The 18,783-nt window shown below is 37.9% G+C and overlaps 1 protein-coding gene across 19 annotated transcripts in view; it reads right to left on the bottom strand.

Annotated features, from left to right (window-relative positions):
• Mgat5 (alpha-1,6-mannosylglycoprotein 6-beta-N-acetylglucosaminyltransferase) overlaps nucleotides 1-18,783 on the bottom strand; it is a 337,418-nt gene that overhangs the window by 109,323 nt on the left and 209,312 nt on the right. For all 19 annotated transcript variants that reach the window (XM_087195795.1, XM_021236883.2, XM_087195773.1 and 16 more), the window contains 4 exons: nucleotides 13,084-13,155; nucleotides 11,331-11,492; nucleotides 7,685-7,854; nucleotides 4,309-4,443 (listed from right to left, as the gene is read on the bottom strand). In XM_087195795.1, coding sequence (XP_087051921.1) covers nucleotides 4,309-4,443; nucleotides 7,685-7,854; nucleotides 11,331-11,492; nucleotides 13,084-13,155 — 539 coding nt within the window. The remainder of the gene's footprint in view (nucleotides 1-4,308; nucleotides 4,444-7,684; nucleotides 7,855-11,330; nucleotides 11,493-13,083; nucleotides 13,156-18,783) is intronic.

Genomic DNA, 18,783 nt, shown 5'->3' on the forward strand with positions numbered 1-18,783 from the left:
TTTTAGAATCAGATGAAGGCATTAACTTTTGAGGATGTGACTCAGTTTCTTCTTCCATATCCCACTACTATTATTAGAAAAAGTTTCAATTTTAAAATTTTCACTTCACTGTAAGTGTCTGAAACAAAAAAAAACAACAAAATCCAAATACTACAGTGGATATTCTAGGAAGCACAACTGTTAATTACTATTTTTGCGTGTTGATTTTCTTACCGCCATTTGTTTACACAAGGACAAAGAAAGAGTATGAGGGAAGGCTATGACCACAGAATGAAATAAAAGCTGACCACAGAAATAATTCCCTTGTTTATGTGGCTTTCATTAAACATGCTCTCATCAAAATGGCAATTTTCTTAAGACAGAGTCACTATGTTGCTCAGGTTGATCTTGAATTCGTCAATTCAATCCTTTTGCTGCAATCTGTTGAGCAGCTAGGACTATGGGTGCATACCACCATGCCTGGATTGGCAATTACAGCACATTATCAACAAGGATGGTGACTTCAGTTCGGCAACCAGCAGGGGCAACCAGCAGGGAGACAGAAACAGGTCCCCAGAGCTCCAGAAAAAGAAGTCACAGTCTATATTCTTCTCTAAGTTAGTTTGGTGACTATATTTGTAACTTTGACTTTTATTATTGCTATTATTCACTTGGATAATTAAAGCAAATCCCGGTTAGCAAGAAAAAAAATGTTCAAATGAGAAGGGGAATGAGGGAGGGGAAAGGGGGAAAGGAAAAAAGACAAGAAAAAAGGAATAGAAAGAAAAAATGGAAACGCTTTTGTAAATAAGGAGGGGAAGAGGGGTGGGAGGGGAGAATGGAAAAAAAAGAAGCAAAATATATCGTGTACAGGTACAAATTCCCTATGAGGAATATTATTATTATGTGCATCTAAAATGTACCAATAAATGTTTCGCTTCAAAAAAAAAATGTTGCCTGGTAAAAGCCTACCTCCTGGAGGCCTGGGGTTCTCTTGAGTCAAGATGTAAGCTACATCTGGTTTCTTGGCAACAAGACTACAATGATCAGATGTCTCCAAGAAACTTACAGTTCAACATCCTTTTACTTGAGGCTTTGGCTGAAGCATTGTTTATTTTCTAGCTTATACAGGTTTGTTTTATAAACTAGCAGCAGAGGACTGACCTTTATCTTATGATATGGGAGATTTAAAATTGTAGTTTTCATTCTTTGATCACTCTTTACATATGTTTTGGAATTGTGTTTGTGTTAATCTTTATGTTATCTCTCTAATGCTTTGGTATGTCTGGGGCATCAGGAACATACTAATGACTTAAAAAAGATACTTGCTTAGATTCTCAAGGTAGCTTGCCTTCTGCTAATAGGAACCTCAGCAATACCTCAATGACTCCTGCAAAACTCTTTTTACTCTCAGCTATAATACTTTAAGATGGATGCTCCTTGGAGCTTTCTGTTTTGCTGGAGTTTGATGTAAAATGTGGCATGACTTGGACTATATGCATCTTAATCCTTATATCTCCTTAATGCTCATCAAAAGACCTCAGATGAAACAGAAGAGGGTAAGTTTCATAGCTCCTAGCAGAATTAGTTGCATCTATGTAGTTATTTAATAAATGTTTGAATTTCCTAGATCCTCATGTAAATTGAACAAAATTTACAAATATTTTCCCCAAATCAACAGGCGTAAAGGGCTTGCTCCCAATTGAGAGATCAGATGAAAACATACATGTAATTCACAGTACCTACCATCAACCAAGAGGAAGACAGACAGCTCTTACAACTTCTAATTGTAAAAGGAGAAAGCAATGGGTAAGAAACTTTCTAGAGGACCTGCTTGGCATTTTGATGGACTCAGCTCAATCATACCAAAGACTGAAGGGCTAAAGCACTAACAGATCCCCTGCCTGTCATTGCTAATGCAGTCCAGTCACCAAAAGGGGCAGATTAACATTTCACTTTTCATAAAATCCCTCTGAGATGGTGCCTTTCCATACAACTCGAGTCAAATACCAATGTACAGTGACCTATTTATTTATTTATTTTGGTACCGGGGATCGAACTTGGATCCTTGCGCTTGCACAGCAGGCGGCGAAACCACTGAGCTAAATCCCTGGCCCAAGTGACCATTTTAATAACAACATTGCCTCTCTTAATTGACCTAAACTCTACTGCTGAGAATATTTTTCCATCCAGACAGCCCTTCTTAATGTTAAAGACATGAGTCTAGAGAGGTCTGAACTGCCCAGTTTTCTTTGAACATTTTCCAGGTGTCTGCCATTCACAAAATGCTAGAAAACAACAGCCCTGCCTTTAAGGCTACAGCAAAGCAAAACAAAACAAAACAATTGCCTTTACTACATAACTTAGAAGAAAGATGGTCCTTTCTACATAACTGAGAACAAATGTGATAGTGTGAGGTTCATACAGACTTCAAGGAAAAAAAAGAACACAAGTAACAGGAGAAACGCTATAAAATGCAGAGTGCTATACTGGCCCAAACCAAGATTATATTTTTCTTTCTTTTTTTTTTTGGTACTGGGGATCGAACTCAGGTCCTTGCTCTTTCGAGGCAGGGGGCGGAACCACTGAGCTAAATCCCTGGCCCTTTTCTTTTTTTAAAAAAATGAAACTATATTACAAAAACGAAAAGAACAAGAGACTATTCCATCAATAGTCTCTATTCCATTTATCTCTTTCTTATGACTATTTATTGTTCAATGAGAAAAATCAATGTTGCTGGGGAAAAAACCCTGTACAACGAAAGGGAATTTTACAGATAATGGATATCTCTCTCTTCCGTGCATTTGAGAAGATTTTTAGTATTCTCAGTTTTAACTTCTGTCTGATTTTTTTTGTTTTTTGTTTTTGGTACCGCAGATCAAACTCAGGGACCTTGCATTTGTGAGGCAGGCACGGTGCCACTGAGCTAAATCCCTGGCCTGTTTCTGTCTGAATTTTGAAGGAGTTCAACCTGATATAACCTTGGGAAAATCAGGTTACTAATATTAAACTTAACTAACCTGCAAAGGAGACAGAGGTCAGACCATTCAAATTCATTTACTGGTTAAGTTAGAAGACCCGTCAAAATATCACCTTACCCAAGAGCAACAGAAAAGAAACACATAGCAAGAGTTCCAAGTTATACTTACTGAGATTTTTCAGATGCTTCTTCTCTTAGGAAGTGGGTTAGAACTGGAGATCAGTATTTACTACCCCTGGTACAGTGCTTCCCTAGCCTTCAAAATTTTTACCCACATTCATCAAATATTGATACTATTAAACAAAAGATGATCTTTGTTTAAATTTAGTTATCTTTTAAAAATTATATTTAAGAGCCAGGCATGTGGCATGGACCTGTAATCCCAGCACTTGGGAGGCTGAAGCGGGAGGATTGCCACAAGTTCAAGGCCAGCCCGGGTCACATATTGAATTCAAGGCCAGCCTGAACTACAAAGGGAGACCTTGTCTTAAAAAACAAACAAAACAAAACAAAATTTTATAGTAATCTTTTATAGACCATAAATAAAAGCCAGTGTCAATGGTAATAAACAGAAGATAACTAAAAATAAAGCCTCCTTTAAAAAGTATTAAATTCAAACTAGGTGCTTGTGCTTGAAGGTTGGTATATGCAACCACTGTCACTCTGTGAAAAGCACATGCAGGTGTCAAAACAAGTGCTAGAGATACAGTAACATCAAACTATGCCTTCTTAGAAAGGTTAAAAAGATTGAAAAAAAACCTTATTATACAGTTTAAGTCATTTAGTGCCATGTTTGTGAACCACTAGATTGTTGCAAATACTGGATCATGGTCTCAAAGTCATACCTAGGAAACACTGGGCTCTTCTATAAATAATAAACACTGCACAGAGCACCAGGGATCACAGTCACATGGAGCACAGATTTATCTTAAAAAGGAAAAGACCTCAGCCTTCACACAAGGTGCCCCAGCTTTCCCTCCTGAGAATGACAAGAACACCGATGAGGGGGAAGGGAAAAGAGACATGAGTCATCATCTCAAATCGAAGGACTGCAAAAAGAAACAGTCTGCATATTTTATCAAAATCCTTCTTTGACTAAACAGATGAGGCCAGTTTAGGCATACTGAAAGAGGAATCTAAAGTATTAAGGAGGCTGGACACTTGTTTTCTCAAGACATCAGTGAAAATAATGAATAACTCTAGAAGTAGAAAGTCACTGTCCAAAATCTGAATTTCAATTAGGAATGAGAAACATATGCCACACTCTTCAAAAAATAACATTTAATCATCTTTTCTTATTCTTGTTTGGGGGAGGGACTTAAAAAATAAGAACAGTATGTAGTACTTACTGGTAATGAACCCAAGAGGGTCCCAGAGTTTTCTTGAACTGAGCAAGTCCCACAATATCAATATAAATGAGCTCGACGATTCTGTCTCCTATAGTTGGGCAGCCAGACCGGTTTCCTACAACCTTCTTCATAATTCTAGAAAAAGGGTAGAGAAGAGGGAAAAAAGAAATCACTTACTTTGAGGTACTAAACTTGGCACATTAAACAGGCAAATAACCACTTCAAAAATTTTTAATAGAGATGACAGTATGGCCCTTCCAAGTCCAATACCTGTCTCAATTCTTCTGACCTGTCAAGTCCAACCTAGACCCCTGATTCTTATCCTGAAAAAGCAAATATCACTGTGAACACAGCATCTGAAATCAAGGAAAACATGAGTCTGAATCCATCTTCATTGTATAGCAGTTATGAGACCTTCGAGAAGGTACTTAGCCTGAATCTCTTTCCTTATCCCCCAGAAAAAAAAGGATAGAATATGAAGATGATATTCTACCTCCTATTTCTTATCTAACCTCTCCATTCTCTAAATTTCTTCAATTTTTAGGCTCTACAGTACTGATTACTTTTTATACAGTCTAGCCCTGTTCACTAATTTTTTCTGTTATGTCAAACATTCTTTTAACTAGACTGCATTATAGAATCAGCATTATGGATTATACTTTTTCATTAAATTTTCTTTCACCCACGTACTCACCCTTCTACCTAGACATATAAAGCCACCTCTACAGTCAGGAAATGACAATGGACTTGAGTCATATGTCAACTTAACGGGCATAAAGAAATACTAAGCATCTACCATTTGCTCAAAAATAGTCAACACTATTGATTCTTAGCACTGTTCACACCCCACGATAATTCTGCACCACTCTGTGAAAATCCAAAGGACAAAAATCTCAATAGGACTCTGCTCTAGAATCTCGTTCCCCTATTGCTGTTGGCACCCTTCTCCCTCTTCTCTGGGTTTCTGACAAGGGTAGGTTCCATAGAACCAATTTCTTCCTAAGGGTTGGAAAACTTTCTGTAAGAGCTGGAAAATAAATACTTTTATCTCTGCAGGCCATACAACTCTGGCACTGTAGGACGGAGGTGACCATAAACAATACATAACAATGGAGACAGAGGTACACCCCTGAAACTTTACAAAAACAGAGGAGACAGGGCGAGACAGTTTGTGGACCTCTGGTCCACCTTGTGTTCAGTGGTTCTCAAACTTGTTTGGATGCTGGATTTATTTGGATGCATCATAAAATTCTTATGGCTGTGTTCTATTTCCAGAGGCTGTGCTTTAACTGGCTTGGGAATAGTCTATGAGCACTTTAAGGAGATCCCCACAACCTAAAAAAAAAAAGAGAAAGATCCCAAGTGATGCTAATTGCAGGTAACATAGAACCACTGTTCTTTCTCTTCCTAAAGAAAACACATCTAGCCCTAACCTTGATGTGCATAAAGACCAATACCACCTCAGACTTTTCTGTGATCATGGGGTAAGTCTCTGCCTGGTACATTTCTTCTTTTCTTTTCTCTTTTCTTTCTTTCTTTTCTTTTTTTTTTTTTTTTTTTGTACCTGGGATCAAACTTATGACCTTGCACTTGCGAGGCAGATATGGTGCCACTGAGCTAAATCCCTGGACCCTGCCTGGTACATTTCTAATAGCCGTCTGGTTCCCCAGGCAATTCTTGTCCTTAGTACTTGCATAATATTATATGTGTTCATCTATCCACTCACTCACTCACTCACTTCTTCCTTTACTCATTGGTTCAGTATCTGTATGAACACCTACAGCGTGTTAGGCACTAAGAGCTAAGTACACAAGGGTGAATAATACTGTTTTCTGTACTTCTTATACTTACAATCCAGCATGCATATCTCCATTAGTATTAAGAGATTTGTAATTAGTGCAATTATTATTTAATGTAGTTGAAATTATGAAATTATTGGCAGCTCCTTAACTACAAGCTAGTCAACTCTGTGGATTTCACACCAAAAGCCAGCCCACAGAAGGCAATGAGTGAGTAACGGAGAAGTGTATGAAGGCATCCACTTTATGGGCTATGGACCCAACATATATTAGAGCAAGCAGGAAGAAGGCAATAGGACACAGCCTTTGCAAGGAATAGGAGTGAGCATTAAGGATGAAAAGATCTCTAGTTAGTCTACTTCTGAAAGGGCCAACACAGACTGGAGGTGAGAATATAGGCTATGAATTCAGACAGACATTGGGATCAAATCACCATGATCCCTAAGTCTGCAGACAAATCACTTTGGTTTGAACCTCAGTTTCCTTATTTTTAAAATGCAGACCGATTTCTAGGTGCTAAAGACCAGTAAGAGGTCCACAAAGGTGAGTTGTGAATAGTCATCATCAACACGAGAGTTGTCATAATTGGTGATGATACCATTGTAACTTTAACTTTTGAGGACATTATTTTATTTTATTTTTTGGGGTACCAGGGATCGAACTTGGGTCCTTGTGCTTGTGCAGCAGGCAGCGAAACCACTGAGCTAAATCCCCAGCCCTTCTGAGGAAATTATTAACAAATAATAGCTGATGTATTACCAAACTTACTGCTTTTATCCCAATATATACTGCCACCAACCAGGCATGGACCTTGGACCTAACACAAGTGACCTCACTGAGCACCAATGCCTTGTGATGGACCATCTATTTGCTTTAGCTCCTATCCTATCTCTTGCATATTCATTCACAGTATTTCTCCTGGAAATACTTGACACTGCACCACATTATTTAGCTGCTGGGTAGGACATCTCTAAGGGCAGTCACTCAGGAGTGAGGGGGATCTAAGTGTCCCTGCTTGGCCAGCTGTGTAAATGGAAAAGGGACTGCGAGACTGTTAAAGCTAGATGCAAATTTCAGTGAAAAACAAGTTTAAGGAAGAGTTAACAGATTGAGCTGAAAGTTGGCTAATTGAAAAAGGACTGGATCAGGGCTTTCAGGAAATTCATTGTATCCAAATTAAATTATAAACAGGAACCTGCCCTGTAGTAAGATTTAGAATGCCTGATGTTGAGCAGGGAACACTATGAATTTCAGTAAGAGACAGGGAATTAGAAAAGTCAATAATGTTTTGTGCTGCAGATGTTGGAAGCACCTGTAATAGCAAAGAATAAGCTTCTTAGTTTGAATTTTCTGGCATTCTTTCATGAAGCCTTGGGAGCCTGCAGCTACAATGAAAACATATTATCCTTTTCCCAGTGTATGTATTTAGCTCCTGAAAATAATCTTCTTATCTCCTGTTTAGTGAATTATCACTTTCATTTTCCTCTGCAAGAAATTACACACTAATAGAGGACTTTTAAGAGTTTACAATTTCTTTTTTGTATTCTGATTTAGAAATTGAAAAGTAATCTCCTTACTCCTTGAGCTCCGCCAGTGAAGCTGAAATCCTAATGTCATGGCCCAGTAAGTACAGAGATGTAATTAAATCACTCCACTGAACTAATTCACCAAGAGGGCCACCACTGAATGCAGTCTCTGCGATCTTAAATCCAGATTCCTTGGTCAGGAGTCCCAGGTGAACAAGGACCTGGAAAACAAAACAGGCATGTATTCATTTGCACTGAACCAAATACAAAGCCCACAGTAACACACCGCAAAGCGATCAATTCTAACATCACGCTTATGTCGAAATGAAATCTCAATGTGGGGTATGCCATTTTTCTAGAAGGTGCAAAGACCGGAAAGAAATAATTTTTCATGTTTTAGAAAAAGAAAATCATTATTTCCCTTAACGTGGCTATGTGTGTACAATATGGATGCATTATCCTGGTTTTTGAAAATGGGGTATATTTGTAAGAACCGAATGAAAGGAAAGTAAGCTACGATATTAGAGTATCTTTTAACAATATTTAGTGTTTTCCATAGCTGAAATATTTTAATCTTTTCCCATGAAAATTTTCCAACACAGAGAAAAGCAAATTAGACAATACAGTCAGCTCCAACAGACTTACTACATAGCTTTGACAACTATTAATTCATGACAAATCTTATTTAATCTATATTCCCTTTTCTCCTGACCCCCTAGAGTACTTTGAAGCAAAGTTGAGAGGTATCTTTCCATCTGTAAATATTTCAAAATGCATCTGTAAACAAAATAGACTTTCACTTAAAAAACACAGCCATATCCCTGTCACCTATAAAAAAGCTGTAATTCCTTAATGTCACCTAGAATATAGTTAATGTTTATATTTCCTCAGCCCCCCCTTCTATAAGTACAGCTGTGTGATTCAGAAGTTAAAGTGTACTGATAATTATAACTGCCTCATCTGTCTCTTAGCCGCCTTTCATCTCTATAATGCCTTATTACTCTTTCTTTGAGGGGATTGTCTATAATTTATTCATTAAAGAAACTGGTTATATTTCCAACAAAGTCCTCTACACTTTGAATTTTGCTGATTCCAAATCCAAGGTGTTGCAAAAACAGATCTCATTCTGTCCTTCATACGTGTGGTAAATTAGTAATGAAAGCTTAAGGTATGACCAAATTCACACTCAATTTTTTACTTCATAAGTGCTATGAACTTTCACTGGTGGGAAAAATATCTAGGTGTCCCTGTTTTGGGAGATTAAGAGCCACTGCTAATCAGTAACTAAACTCCTTAGCCTTTTGGGGGCTGCAAAGTACTGATATTCTATCATTAATTTTTCATCTATTAGCTACAATACATCCGCGAAGAGAAACTTCTCTATTTGGTCACCCTAAAGTATAGTTTGCATAGAACAAGCCTAGTGACTACTTGATTTTTTTTCCATTTGTTTTCCAGTTTTTAAGATAACAAGTGTTTTTTAAAGCATATTCTAATTATGATTCCTGTTTTGTTTTTTAAGTATTATAAAATCAAGTATATAAGCACATTTAATGTGGTTCAATCAATTGTGATTATTACTCTATCAAACTGTTCCACCTTGGCCGGTGGGAAGCTATTGAAGTTGACCCCTCAATTCCTTGGACATTTCCTAGCAGCCTTTGATAGCTTCTCTGCCCTTAGGTATGACAAAATGTTCTAAGCTTGCTATGCACAATTTCTGCCTTCTTAATGCACCATTTTTCCAAGAATCTCTTATACTACTTGGTGGAAATAGCATTTAGAGATCAAAGTCTAGGGCTTAAGGGACCCTAGTTAATCACTATTTGAAGGCCCTTTCAGTGGCACTAGCTAGGAAATGTGTTTTTCCTCTAAGATACAATAAATTTTGAGTTCTTACCAGTCCTTCAAATTCAAACTCGGGACTGTAATATTTTTATATAACACTATTCATTTTACATCTGTTATTTCCTCTCTCCCACAATGAAAATCCCACTTCTCAAAGACACTAACATAATTACTCATTTGTGGTTATCCAATTATTCACATTGAATTCAGAATGAGAACATTGATACTTCCACATACAACATGATTTGTAAAAATTGTTTTAAAATATTTTGCAGCTTTTTGTCCTCTGTGAAATCCCATCAGAATTGGGTTCTACAGGCATTAAGAATAGTCCTCTTGGTGTGCTTGTATCAAAACTGGATGGATACGTAGTCAATTCTTTGTTCTTATTTTCCTTATGGCTTTTATCATAATTAAATGTTCACACTTAATGTAAAATGGTTCCAGCATCAAATCTACAAAGATAAATTCAGAGAGGTCTAGTTTCCATACCTGTTAATGCTACACTATTCCCTCCTTCCTTTTTTTCTTCTTGCACTAAGATATGCATAACATAAAATCTACCCTTTTAACATATGCAGTTTAGTAACATTAAGAACATTTACATTGTTGTGCAATTATCACCACCATCAATCTCCTTTATTTTAAAATTTTTTTTGGTTTTATCTTTCAAAACGCGTGCAATAAACATGCATGTTACGTGTTTGTGTATGTATGCAGGCAGGTAAAAATTCCCCCCTCCTTTTAAAAATAATGTGTGCTAGTCTCCACTTAACTGTTTTTTACCTGACAATATATCCTGTAGATGACTCCTTAAAATTATGGAGAAATACAGTGGACCCTTGACTTACAAACTCAATCAGTTCCTGAGGGTGGGTTGTAACCCAAGTTGGTTGTAAGTCAATTAAGTTGGTTGTGAGATCTGGATGTTTACCTGAGTACACACTATAGATAACAAGAAACAGATGACTCTTCCATTATCCTAATTAACCCAAGTTACTTGTATGTCAGGCCGGTTGTAACTTCAGGGTCCACTGTATTCTTTCATTGTACAGCCCACTTACAGAATCTCATCACACGTCCTTCACAAACTATTTATTTAGTGCCAAACTGTCTGGTCTTGGTGTCTCAAACTCAAGGAATCTAAGCAAAACTGACCCATCAAACTTTGTCTTAGGGTCTTACAAAATGTATCTATACTTTCCTTTTCAAAGACATCAAATGAGTCAGATTCATTCTGAAATTCCCTTTAGATGTGGTAACAAGTTGTTTACTTTGCTCAGTTCTGAAATCAGAACGGTTAATCCACAGCCATGTTACTTAATCTATAACTAACAAGGTAGAAGATTTTCTAAGCCAGGAGCATTCCACAGGGTTTCTAGGCATGACCCATGAATTTAAACAACATGGCCCAAGTTTAATAAAATCTCCTTTCTAGATATATAAGCAGAAGCACCAATTAGACAGAGGAGCAATGGAACTCACAGGTAGTCCAAACAACGAACAGGTGAAACTGTCATGATGATATAATAGAAAGTTCTCAAAGGCTGGGTTCAGGTAAAGAAGTGGGAAAAGTTTCCTAACATGCTCAGACTGACAGGTGGCTGAAAGGAAAACCTGACAGGCAGATATTCAGCTTAACTTCATCTAAGAAATTTGGACTGATCTCTGCTAAATGAAAGTACTGTGGATAATAAAAAACAAAAAAGGGCTGTACAAGAGGCTGGGCTGATTCACTCTGAGGGAATATCGTGTGAGACATGACATTTCTCTTACTCTTGTTTCTAAGCAAAATCAAATTTTAAAAGAAAACTGGCATCTAACTGAAATGAATTAAGAAGAAACTCACTTTCTTCCGCTTTCTCTTTTCAAGATTTTGCTTTTCTGCCAAGGACTTGATTGCTTGAATCCAAGCATCAGCCATTCGCCGGATCCGAAGTCTCATCCACCGGAATTCTTCATGCTTTTTCATCATACTGTAGAGAATATTAAAATCCATACGAATTTCTGCCTAGAAACAGAAATTTAATAAAATGTATAGAAGATAAAAGCCAAAAAGCCTAATGGTTTTCATGATGTGACATTTGAAAACTTGAAAGTGAAAGTCAATTAAATCCAGGGCTTCAAAAATGAGTCTTGCCATGCTGCCCGGCTTTTATTAGTAGGTCCCAGGATTGCAAATTAATGCAAGGGTCCCTGCATGCTGATCTGTTATAAGGGATATCATTAAAAAATGAGAAATTGAGAAAGGCAGTACAGTCACTGCAAAGCCCTGAGCTATGTTAAAACACAGACTTTACAACAAGTATGCGTGATGTACCTTGAAATTCTGTTCTGAAATTTATTGTGCTGCTCGAATCGACTGCTAGGTAGCAGACCCCCAGGAAAACTGAAGTCAGATCTAAATATATTACCCAACATCATGTTGGTTGCCTATGAACCTTTTCCTGTGCACAGAATTAAATGGGGAAATAAATGCTCATCTTCTAGTTTTGTCCCATTCCAAACCAACAAAAATTTATTATTTTTAAGCTATTTAAAAAACAGGAACATTCTTTCCCTACCACAGCTCAATACTATTTAAAATTCTGACCAGTATGATTTAAAATCCAAAGAATATTTTTCCTAATATTCTGGTTAAGATAGCTGGGTACAACCCATGATTAGAGCCACAGAGCAACATAATACTTCACAGAACACCTCGCATGCACTGAATCTATCTTTTATCAGTCACCATAGATCATTTTAAGCACCTATCTTCTTGTGGTCAGCAAACTAGGGCCCGGGCCAGTCCACCTCACTGACTGTTTTTGTGCATAAGAGTTTATTGGCACACAGCCATGTCCCTTCATTTACATATTGTCTATGGCTATTCTGTGCCAGAGTGGCAGAACTGAGTAGCTGTAACAGAGACTGCATGGATTACAAAGATAAAAAAATTTGCAATCTAGCTTGTCAAAGAAAAATGTTTGCTAATTCCTGGTCTAAAGAACAAAGACTTCACTTTTCAATGTGGCATACACAGTTGTTCAGTCTCCTTCTTACCTTTCCCATCTCAGCTTCATCTCAGTTCATCCAAACCTCCCGTCCTTGTCCCCCCGAGCTATGCTCTATGATACTAAGTGTTCACTTTCATGTTATCAGAGAAATCCTTCACTCCTAGACCTCTTAGAAACTCATTCATCATTTTAAATTCAGCTCGAATGTCATCTTCTCTATGTAATCTCCCCTGACCTTTGCAGGCTGAGATTGCCTCTTCCTCATTATTCCCAACAGCCTACTTTAAAGCTCTGTCACAGGCATGGTCACTATTTACAAGCAGCCCCCTCATTAGATCACCCATCACCTCCACATATGGCACCAAGTCTCATTCCTATCAGTAGCCCATCATTTAGGGATCCCCAAAGAATTGCTCAATAAATAAATCTATGCTAACTGACTCTCTGATTTGGTCACCTGGATTTCTACAGGACTAGTAATTAAAGTTCTTCAGCTGAACACTATTTCAAATTATAGTTGGCACATCTAAATGATTCCACATGTATCACTTAATATCTGACCTAAATGCACAAATTTAGGAAGAGTTTTCCAAAATCATTTACCAATGAATTATGATCAGCTTCTTCATAGGGATTTTTTACTCTCCAAGGTAAATGAGGACACCAATTTTCAACCTGAAAAACATAAAACAGTCACACTAAGTATTATGGTTTATCTTCAAATGGATTAATATATGTACAAAGTGCTGAGAACAGTTCCTGGCATATGACAGCAATATTAATGTGGGATATTATTAGCCAAATTTTTATGACTTTAGCTAGCGATGCAGCTTCCCTCACAGGTGGGGAACAACAGGAGCACTTGGAGACACTTGACATCTGTCCTTCAGAGACTGATTCTATTATTGTTTAATCCTCACACTTCTATACTGGAGAGAGAAACTTAGGACAGAGAGTTTAAAGACTTGAACATGGTCGTAAGGGAATGAGAATGTGAAGGTGCTTCTGTGGCCATGTAGCAAATGGACAGGAGTGATCTGCCACCTCTGCTTGCCTGCCTGGACAGGAAACAGTGGCATCTGAGCTATAGAACTCAATGTTTTATCTGAGATCAGCAAAGCAATCAATACCTTAAAGCTAACTGGTCAAGGCTTTCTCTCACTTTCTGGCTGTTCACACTATCTCGAGAAATATGGTGGAAAAACCAACAGGAGGAAGAAATGAAGGGAGAAATGGAAGCTGGATTGTTCTGTCAATGCACAAGGGTTCAGACAGTTGTGAGGAGGGAGGAAAAAACCACCAGGAATAAAGCACCAAGATTTTGTAGAAATTACTCTGGGAACAGTTACACCAAAGAAAATTAGGAAAATTAATTTCTAGTAAAAGAAAAATGAGAAATGCATTGAGTAATACTGATGTTTGACTTCTTTGTCTAAAATAATTACAAAATTTCAAGATAATATTATTACCCATTTACTAAAATATAATAGCTTTATTAGAGATGGCTAATAATCAGGCATTGAAAATAATTCTTCTAGTACCAGGCGGATCTTTAAAACTTAAGATTGTGGTGCATCTTTGAAGATGGGAGGGCTATGCAGGGGACCACAGACTCTTGGCTCAGGAGAGTTGCGCAAGACAGTTTGCCCTCTAGATACGGGTGAGTTTTCAAAGAAACATGTCAATTTCACTAATCTAGAAATTATTCATAATGGATGGTAATTTTTCCTCTGACCAAATATAACTGGCCTGATTTGCATAAAGCCATCTGCTACTGCAAATGATCAGAAAGCAGCATGCCAAGGGTGGCAAGGCGGGTGGAGGGGGGCAGAATCCCAAGACACGGAAATACAATATTCTCTTTTCTTCTTATATAGTAAAATTTGATTTTAAGATATTTATGAATAGCTTTAGAGACTTAGAAACACTCCCCACAAGAAAAGCTGAAATTGCTTTTACTCATTAAAAAAAAAATACTAACTTGCTTTGGAGGCCTATGGTCTAAGTACTGGGGCCTTTCGGGAATATGACCATGGAAGGCGAAATGTGGAGTCCCACAAATGAGAAAATGAGGAAAAAAAAGGAAGCCTGAAAGAGGATGAGGCCTGTCACAGTTGCAACAGCATCACACACATCTGTACCTCATAATTTAGGCCAGACTGAATTATTTAGATCCAATTAAATTTTTGTAAATGGACTCAATAAAACATCCCTATAAAAGCATATTTAGAGCATGAACACTTCAAATGGATGACTTGTGAGCCCTTCAACTATACACACACACACACACACACACACACACACTGAGTAAACAAGGTACAGATTTAAAATAAACCTCACAACTAAATAAACAAGTTAATAAAGCAATCCATCAGGATAAAAAAAAATCTGTCCATTGAAGAACATGATTTGGAAAGATGAAACAAGACTATGAATAAAGAAAATCAATTAAAAGACACATTAGTGGGACCAGATATTGATAAAAGATAGTACATTCCCTTCTCATTTCTCTACACTGAAAAGAATCTTTCAAGATTCAGTCTGATGAAAATACAATTCAAAGTGATCTAAAATATGATTTCCCTACAGAATCCTCAAGACTATAAATTCCTTTTTTTGTTGTTTTTTAAGGCACCTGGGATTGAACTCTGCCTTGCGCTTGTGAGGCAGGAATGGCACCACTGAGTTAAATCCTTGGCCTCTGTAATTCCTCTTGAAGTTGATCAATTGATCATTTATCTTAGTTCTTCTTACTCTAAATCACTGGACACTACTTTGGAAGGTTCCAAGAGCATCTTACAAATATGGAAAATAGAGTTGGTCCAACTGAGCTTTTAGTGAGAAATTTTGCTATTACACATTCACTCAGAATGGTGGAAAAACTGATTGTGAACATCTTAACCCTGAACAAAGTGGTGGGTTTTTAGCGTTGTTTTTGTACACAGTGACAGGATAATTGGTTAATGAAATAATTAAATTATACGTAAAACCAATTACCCCATAGGGAGAGGGGGAAAAATAAAACAAAGCATTTCTTTCTGAAACCTCAGAGGGTTACCAGGATTGGAAGAAAGCCAGCACTGACAATAACTCCAAGTACTGAAAGAAACAGCCCTCCAATGAGCAACATTTTCCCAAATAAAAGTCACATTTGTAACATTCGGGGAAAATCTTGCTCATGGCCTACAGTACAACTGTTTTCTGGTTGATCTGTCCAGGGTCCTTTAACAATCTGACCCACCAGGAGAGCATCCTACCAATAGAGCCAGACCCTAGGAGGTGGCTCTGGCTGTTCAATACCATTCTGAACAGCTCCTCTCCTAACTCACAACTGCAGTGTCCTACATTTGTTTGTGGCTACTTGCCCCCATCCACTGCCTCAGCCACACTTTTCCAAATGTGGCACTTAATTGTGTGTTTGTCCTCATGCAAGGATGCCCTGGAACCATTGCCCTTAACTATCTACCCTCTCTCTGCCCAACTCTCATGGCCTGGGCAAGCCCCATCTCAGAGCCTCTGCCAAGGAAGCCACTGGACGTCTTCAACAGCAGCCTGTATTTCACCGCAGTAAGTTTCAAAATTGAAAACTGTCTAAATTCATGGTAACACACACAACAATCGATAGAGAAGCAGAACCATTACTCTAATAGCCTTCAATTTGAGGCAAAACTCTCTGGACATGAACTGATCTTTTTCGTACACTAGCCTCAGGCTACAGAATGAAGAGGCAGCAGAGACAGAGACGGGCCAGGCTGGCATTCTGGAGCATTAATGCATATTCCACTATAAATCACTTTCCCTGAGTGAGGAGATATAAAATAAAACAATTTGATTTTTGACATTTCTCCTCCCGGTGATTTAACCTCCTTTGAACTAACAAGGTTTTGTGGCTTAATCACGAGGACAGAGAATCAAAGCATTCTCCGAGTCCCTAAAACTTCTAACTAGGTCAGGCTTACTTTCAACGTCTATAGGATGAACAGTTCATTATATTCAGGTAAAAAAAGAACTGCAGGTAGATACACATAGAGCTAAAGCTGGAGTTTAAAGGAGGAATGAGGAAGTAATAAAAATGCGGCAAAACCTAAAAGAAGACTCAAAGTTTAGTATATATGGATTTAAGTATACTACAGTATAACTGCAGAAAAATTTTCCGTTGGAAGAAGTTTCAGTCTGCCTTATGGGCTCTACTTTCACTACCAATACGAAAGTTTTGTTCAAATGGATCCCTAATAAAGGATTCCATGTTCTGTTTCTTAGATGGTAAGTACAATCAAAACCAAATGGGAAAATACATAATACTCAGATTATCTCCAGATGACAGTGTTATGAATGCTATTAATTTTCTTGTTAATCTGCACAATTTCTATAAGAAACATTTATGAATAGAACTATTAAATGAGATATAATACATAAATATATAAGTCTTTACTTTAGGCTTAGAATGTATCAGGTTCCCTGAAAAATAAGAACACAAAAACTTGCATGTATCACTCACTTTCCCCCTGAGGAGCCCAGGATGTGATTACTAGCACCACATAAAAACTCAAGGCTTATAGACACACTGCAGGGGTCATCCTGCAGGGGCCGGGGCCAACTGAAATCTGTTGCTTCCCTGACCAAGATCGAGAAGGCCACCTTAAGATCAAGCTTAGGGAGGGACCAGAGAGCTGCTGAGCGCAGAAAGAGGACTGAGTCTGGGATCAGCCAAAATGGGCTGTATGCTCAACTCTGCAAATAACTAGACATGTAACCTTAAACTATGTGGCTTTCAAGATTTCTTGTCTACAAAATGAAGAATGTGGATCAGGTAATGTTCCTCATTCTGTTACCCTATAAAGTCAAAAGTGGAATTTTATGTCATCTTGTTAGCTAGTTGTCAAATGAATAAACTGTCTGTATGACATTTCATTTAGACACATGCAAAGACACACACTTGTTATACTTCTAAATGCAGGTATTCATTAATGAACATCCTAAAAATATTTAAAAGGGACTTCTCTCTACCATGCACCAAGGATCTGCCCACCCCATAATCCAGCCAGTCAAAAGGGAGTGGCTCAGCTACATAAACATCCCCTGTACAGGACAACTGTGCTGATTAGTATTTTGGCCCAGCAGCTTGTTGAGAGTTGTGTATGAGCCTGGGTACAGGAAACAAAGGGAACAAGTGTTTACTACCAAGTAGCAGGATCTGAGTTCCAGGATGAGCCCGCTACACACACAACCTCACTTGATCACTTGCTCATTCAATTGGTCTTTTGGGGGAGACTGATCATCATGCCAGATGAGGACAGAGACAGACTGGATATAGCTAAGGGCTGAAATGCTGTCTGCCTGTCCTGCTCCAGAGCTGATGAGCTTACTACTTAATAAGCACACAAACCAAACATTCGATTCTTAGAGTCTCATAAGCATAGGTGAGGCTTCTGTATTGTATATGACAGTATTGCCTAAATCTTCTGCATAAAATTATTTAAAAATGATTCTTTGGGGCCGGGAATTTAGCTCAGTGGTTCCGCTGCCTGCTTTGCAGGTGCAAGGTCCCAAGTTTAATCCCCATAACCCACCCCCCTAAAAAAAGATTCCTTGTATTCCTGAAAGGAATACAGTTCTGAAAGGTCAGTGAAAAACAATAAACTTTCTGAGTTCAACTCCTGCCCCTATATTATGTATTTTGTGTAGAAAGAGTAACTGTTTTAAAGTCTAAATTGATCACACTCTGCACGTACTCAGATTCTTCAATGGCTTCTCATTGTACTTGGAAACATAACCCAGAATTTACACCAAGTTCCTACAAAATGTGACCCCCACTCTTACTATAGCATCTGCCTCATACACTCTCTCTAAATAAACTAACTTACTTGCAAACCCCAAAACATGCCAAATTCCTTCCAGCCTCAGCAGAATTGCCAGACTTAGTGAAAAGACAATGAGGATGATCAGCTAAATTTTAATTTCAAATGAACAACATTAAAAAAAATTTTTTTACTGTGTCCCATGGAGTATTTGTCATGTAAGAGCACTCATTACTTACGCAAATTATTGTATGTAATTGGGTTACAATTTATTGTTTGCTGCTCTCTGAATGTAAGCTTCCCCAGGACCAAAGCTTCATCTGTTTGTCCGGCACACCCCCCGGCCCTGAAAAGTATCCCTGGCACATAGTAGATACTCAAGCAATACTCGGAGCATAGTAAGTGAATAAATCAAAGGCATGACTGCATCTGTAAGATACTTACGATAGTATAACTTTTTTACTTATGTAGTACTTTATTATTCTCATTTTATTAGAGTCTTTCA

Source organism: Heterocephalus glaber, unplaced genomic scaffold (assembly GCF_053883595.1).
Source record: "Heterocephalus glaber isolate CG9 unplaced genomic scaffold, H.glaber_assembly_v1.0 deba00000347, whole genome shotgun sequence".
Taxonomy (NCBI): domain Eukaryota; kingdom Metazoa; phylum Chordata; class Mammalia; order Rodentia; family Bathyergidae; genus Heterocephalus; species Heterocephalus glaber.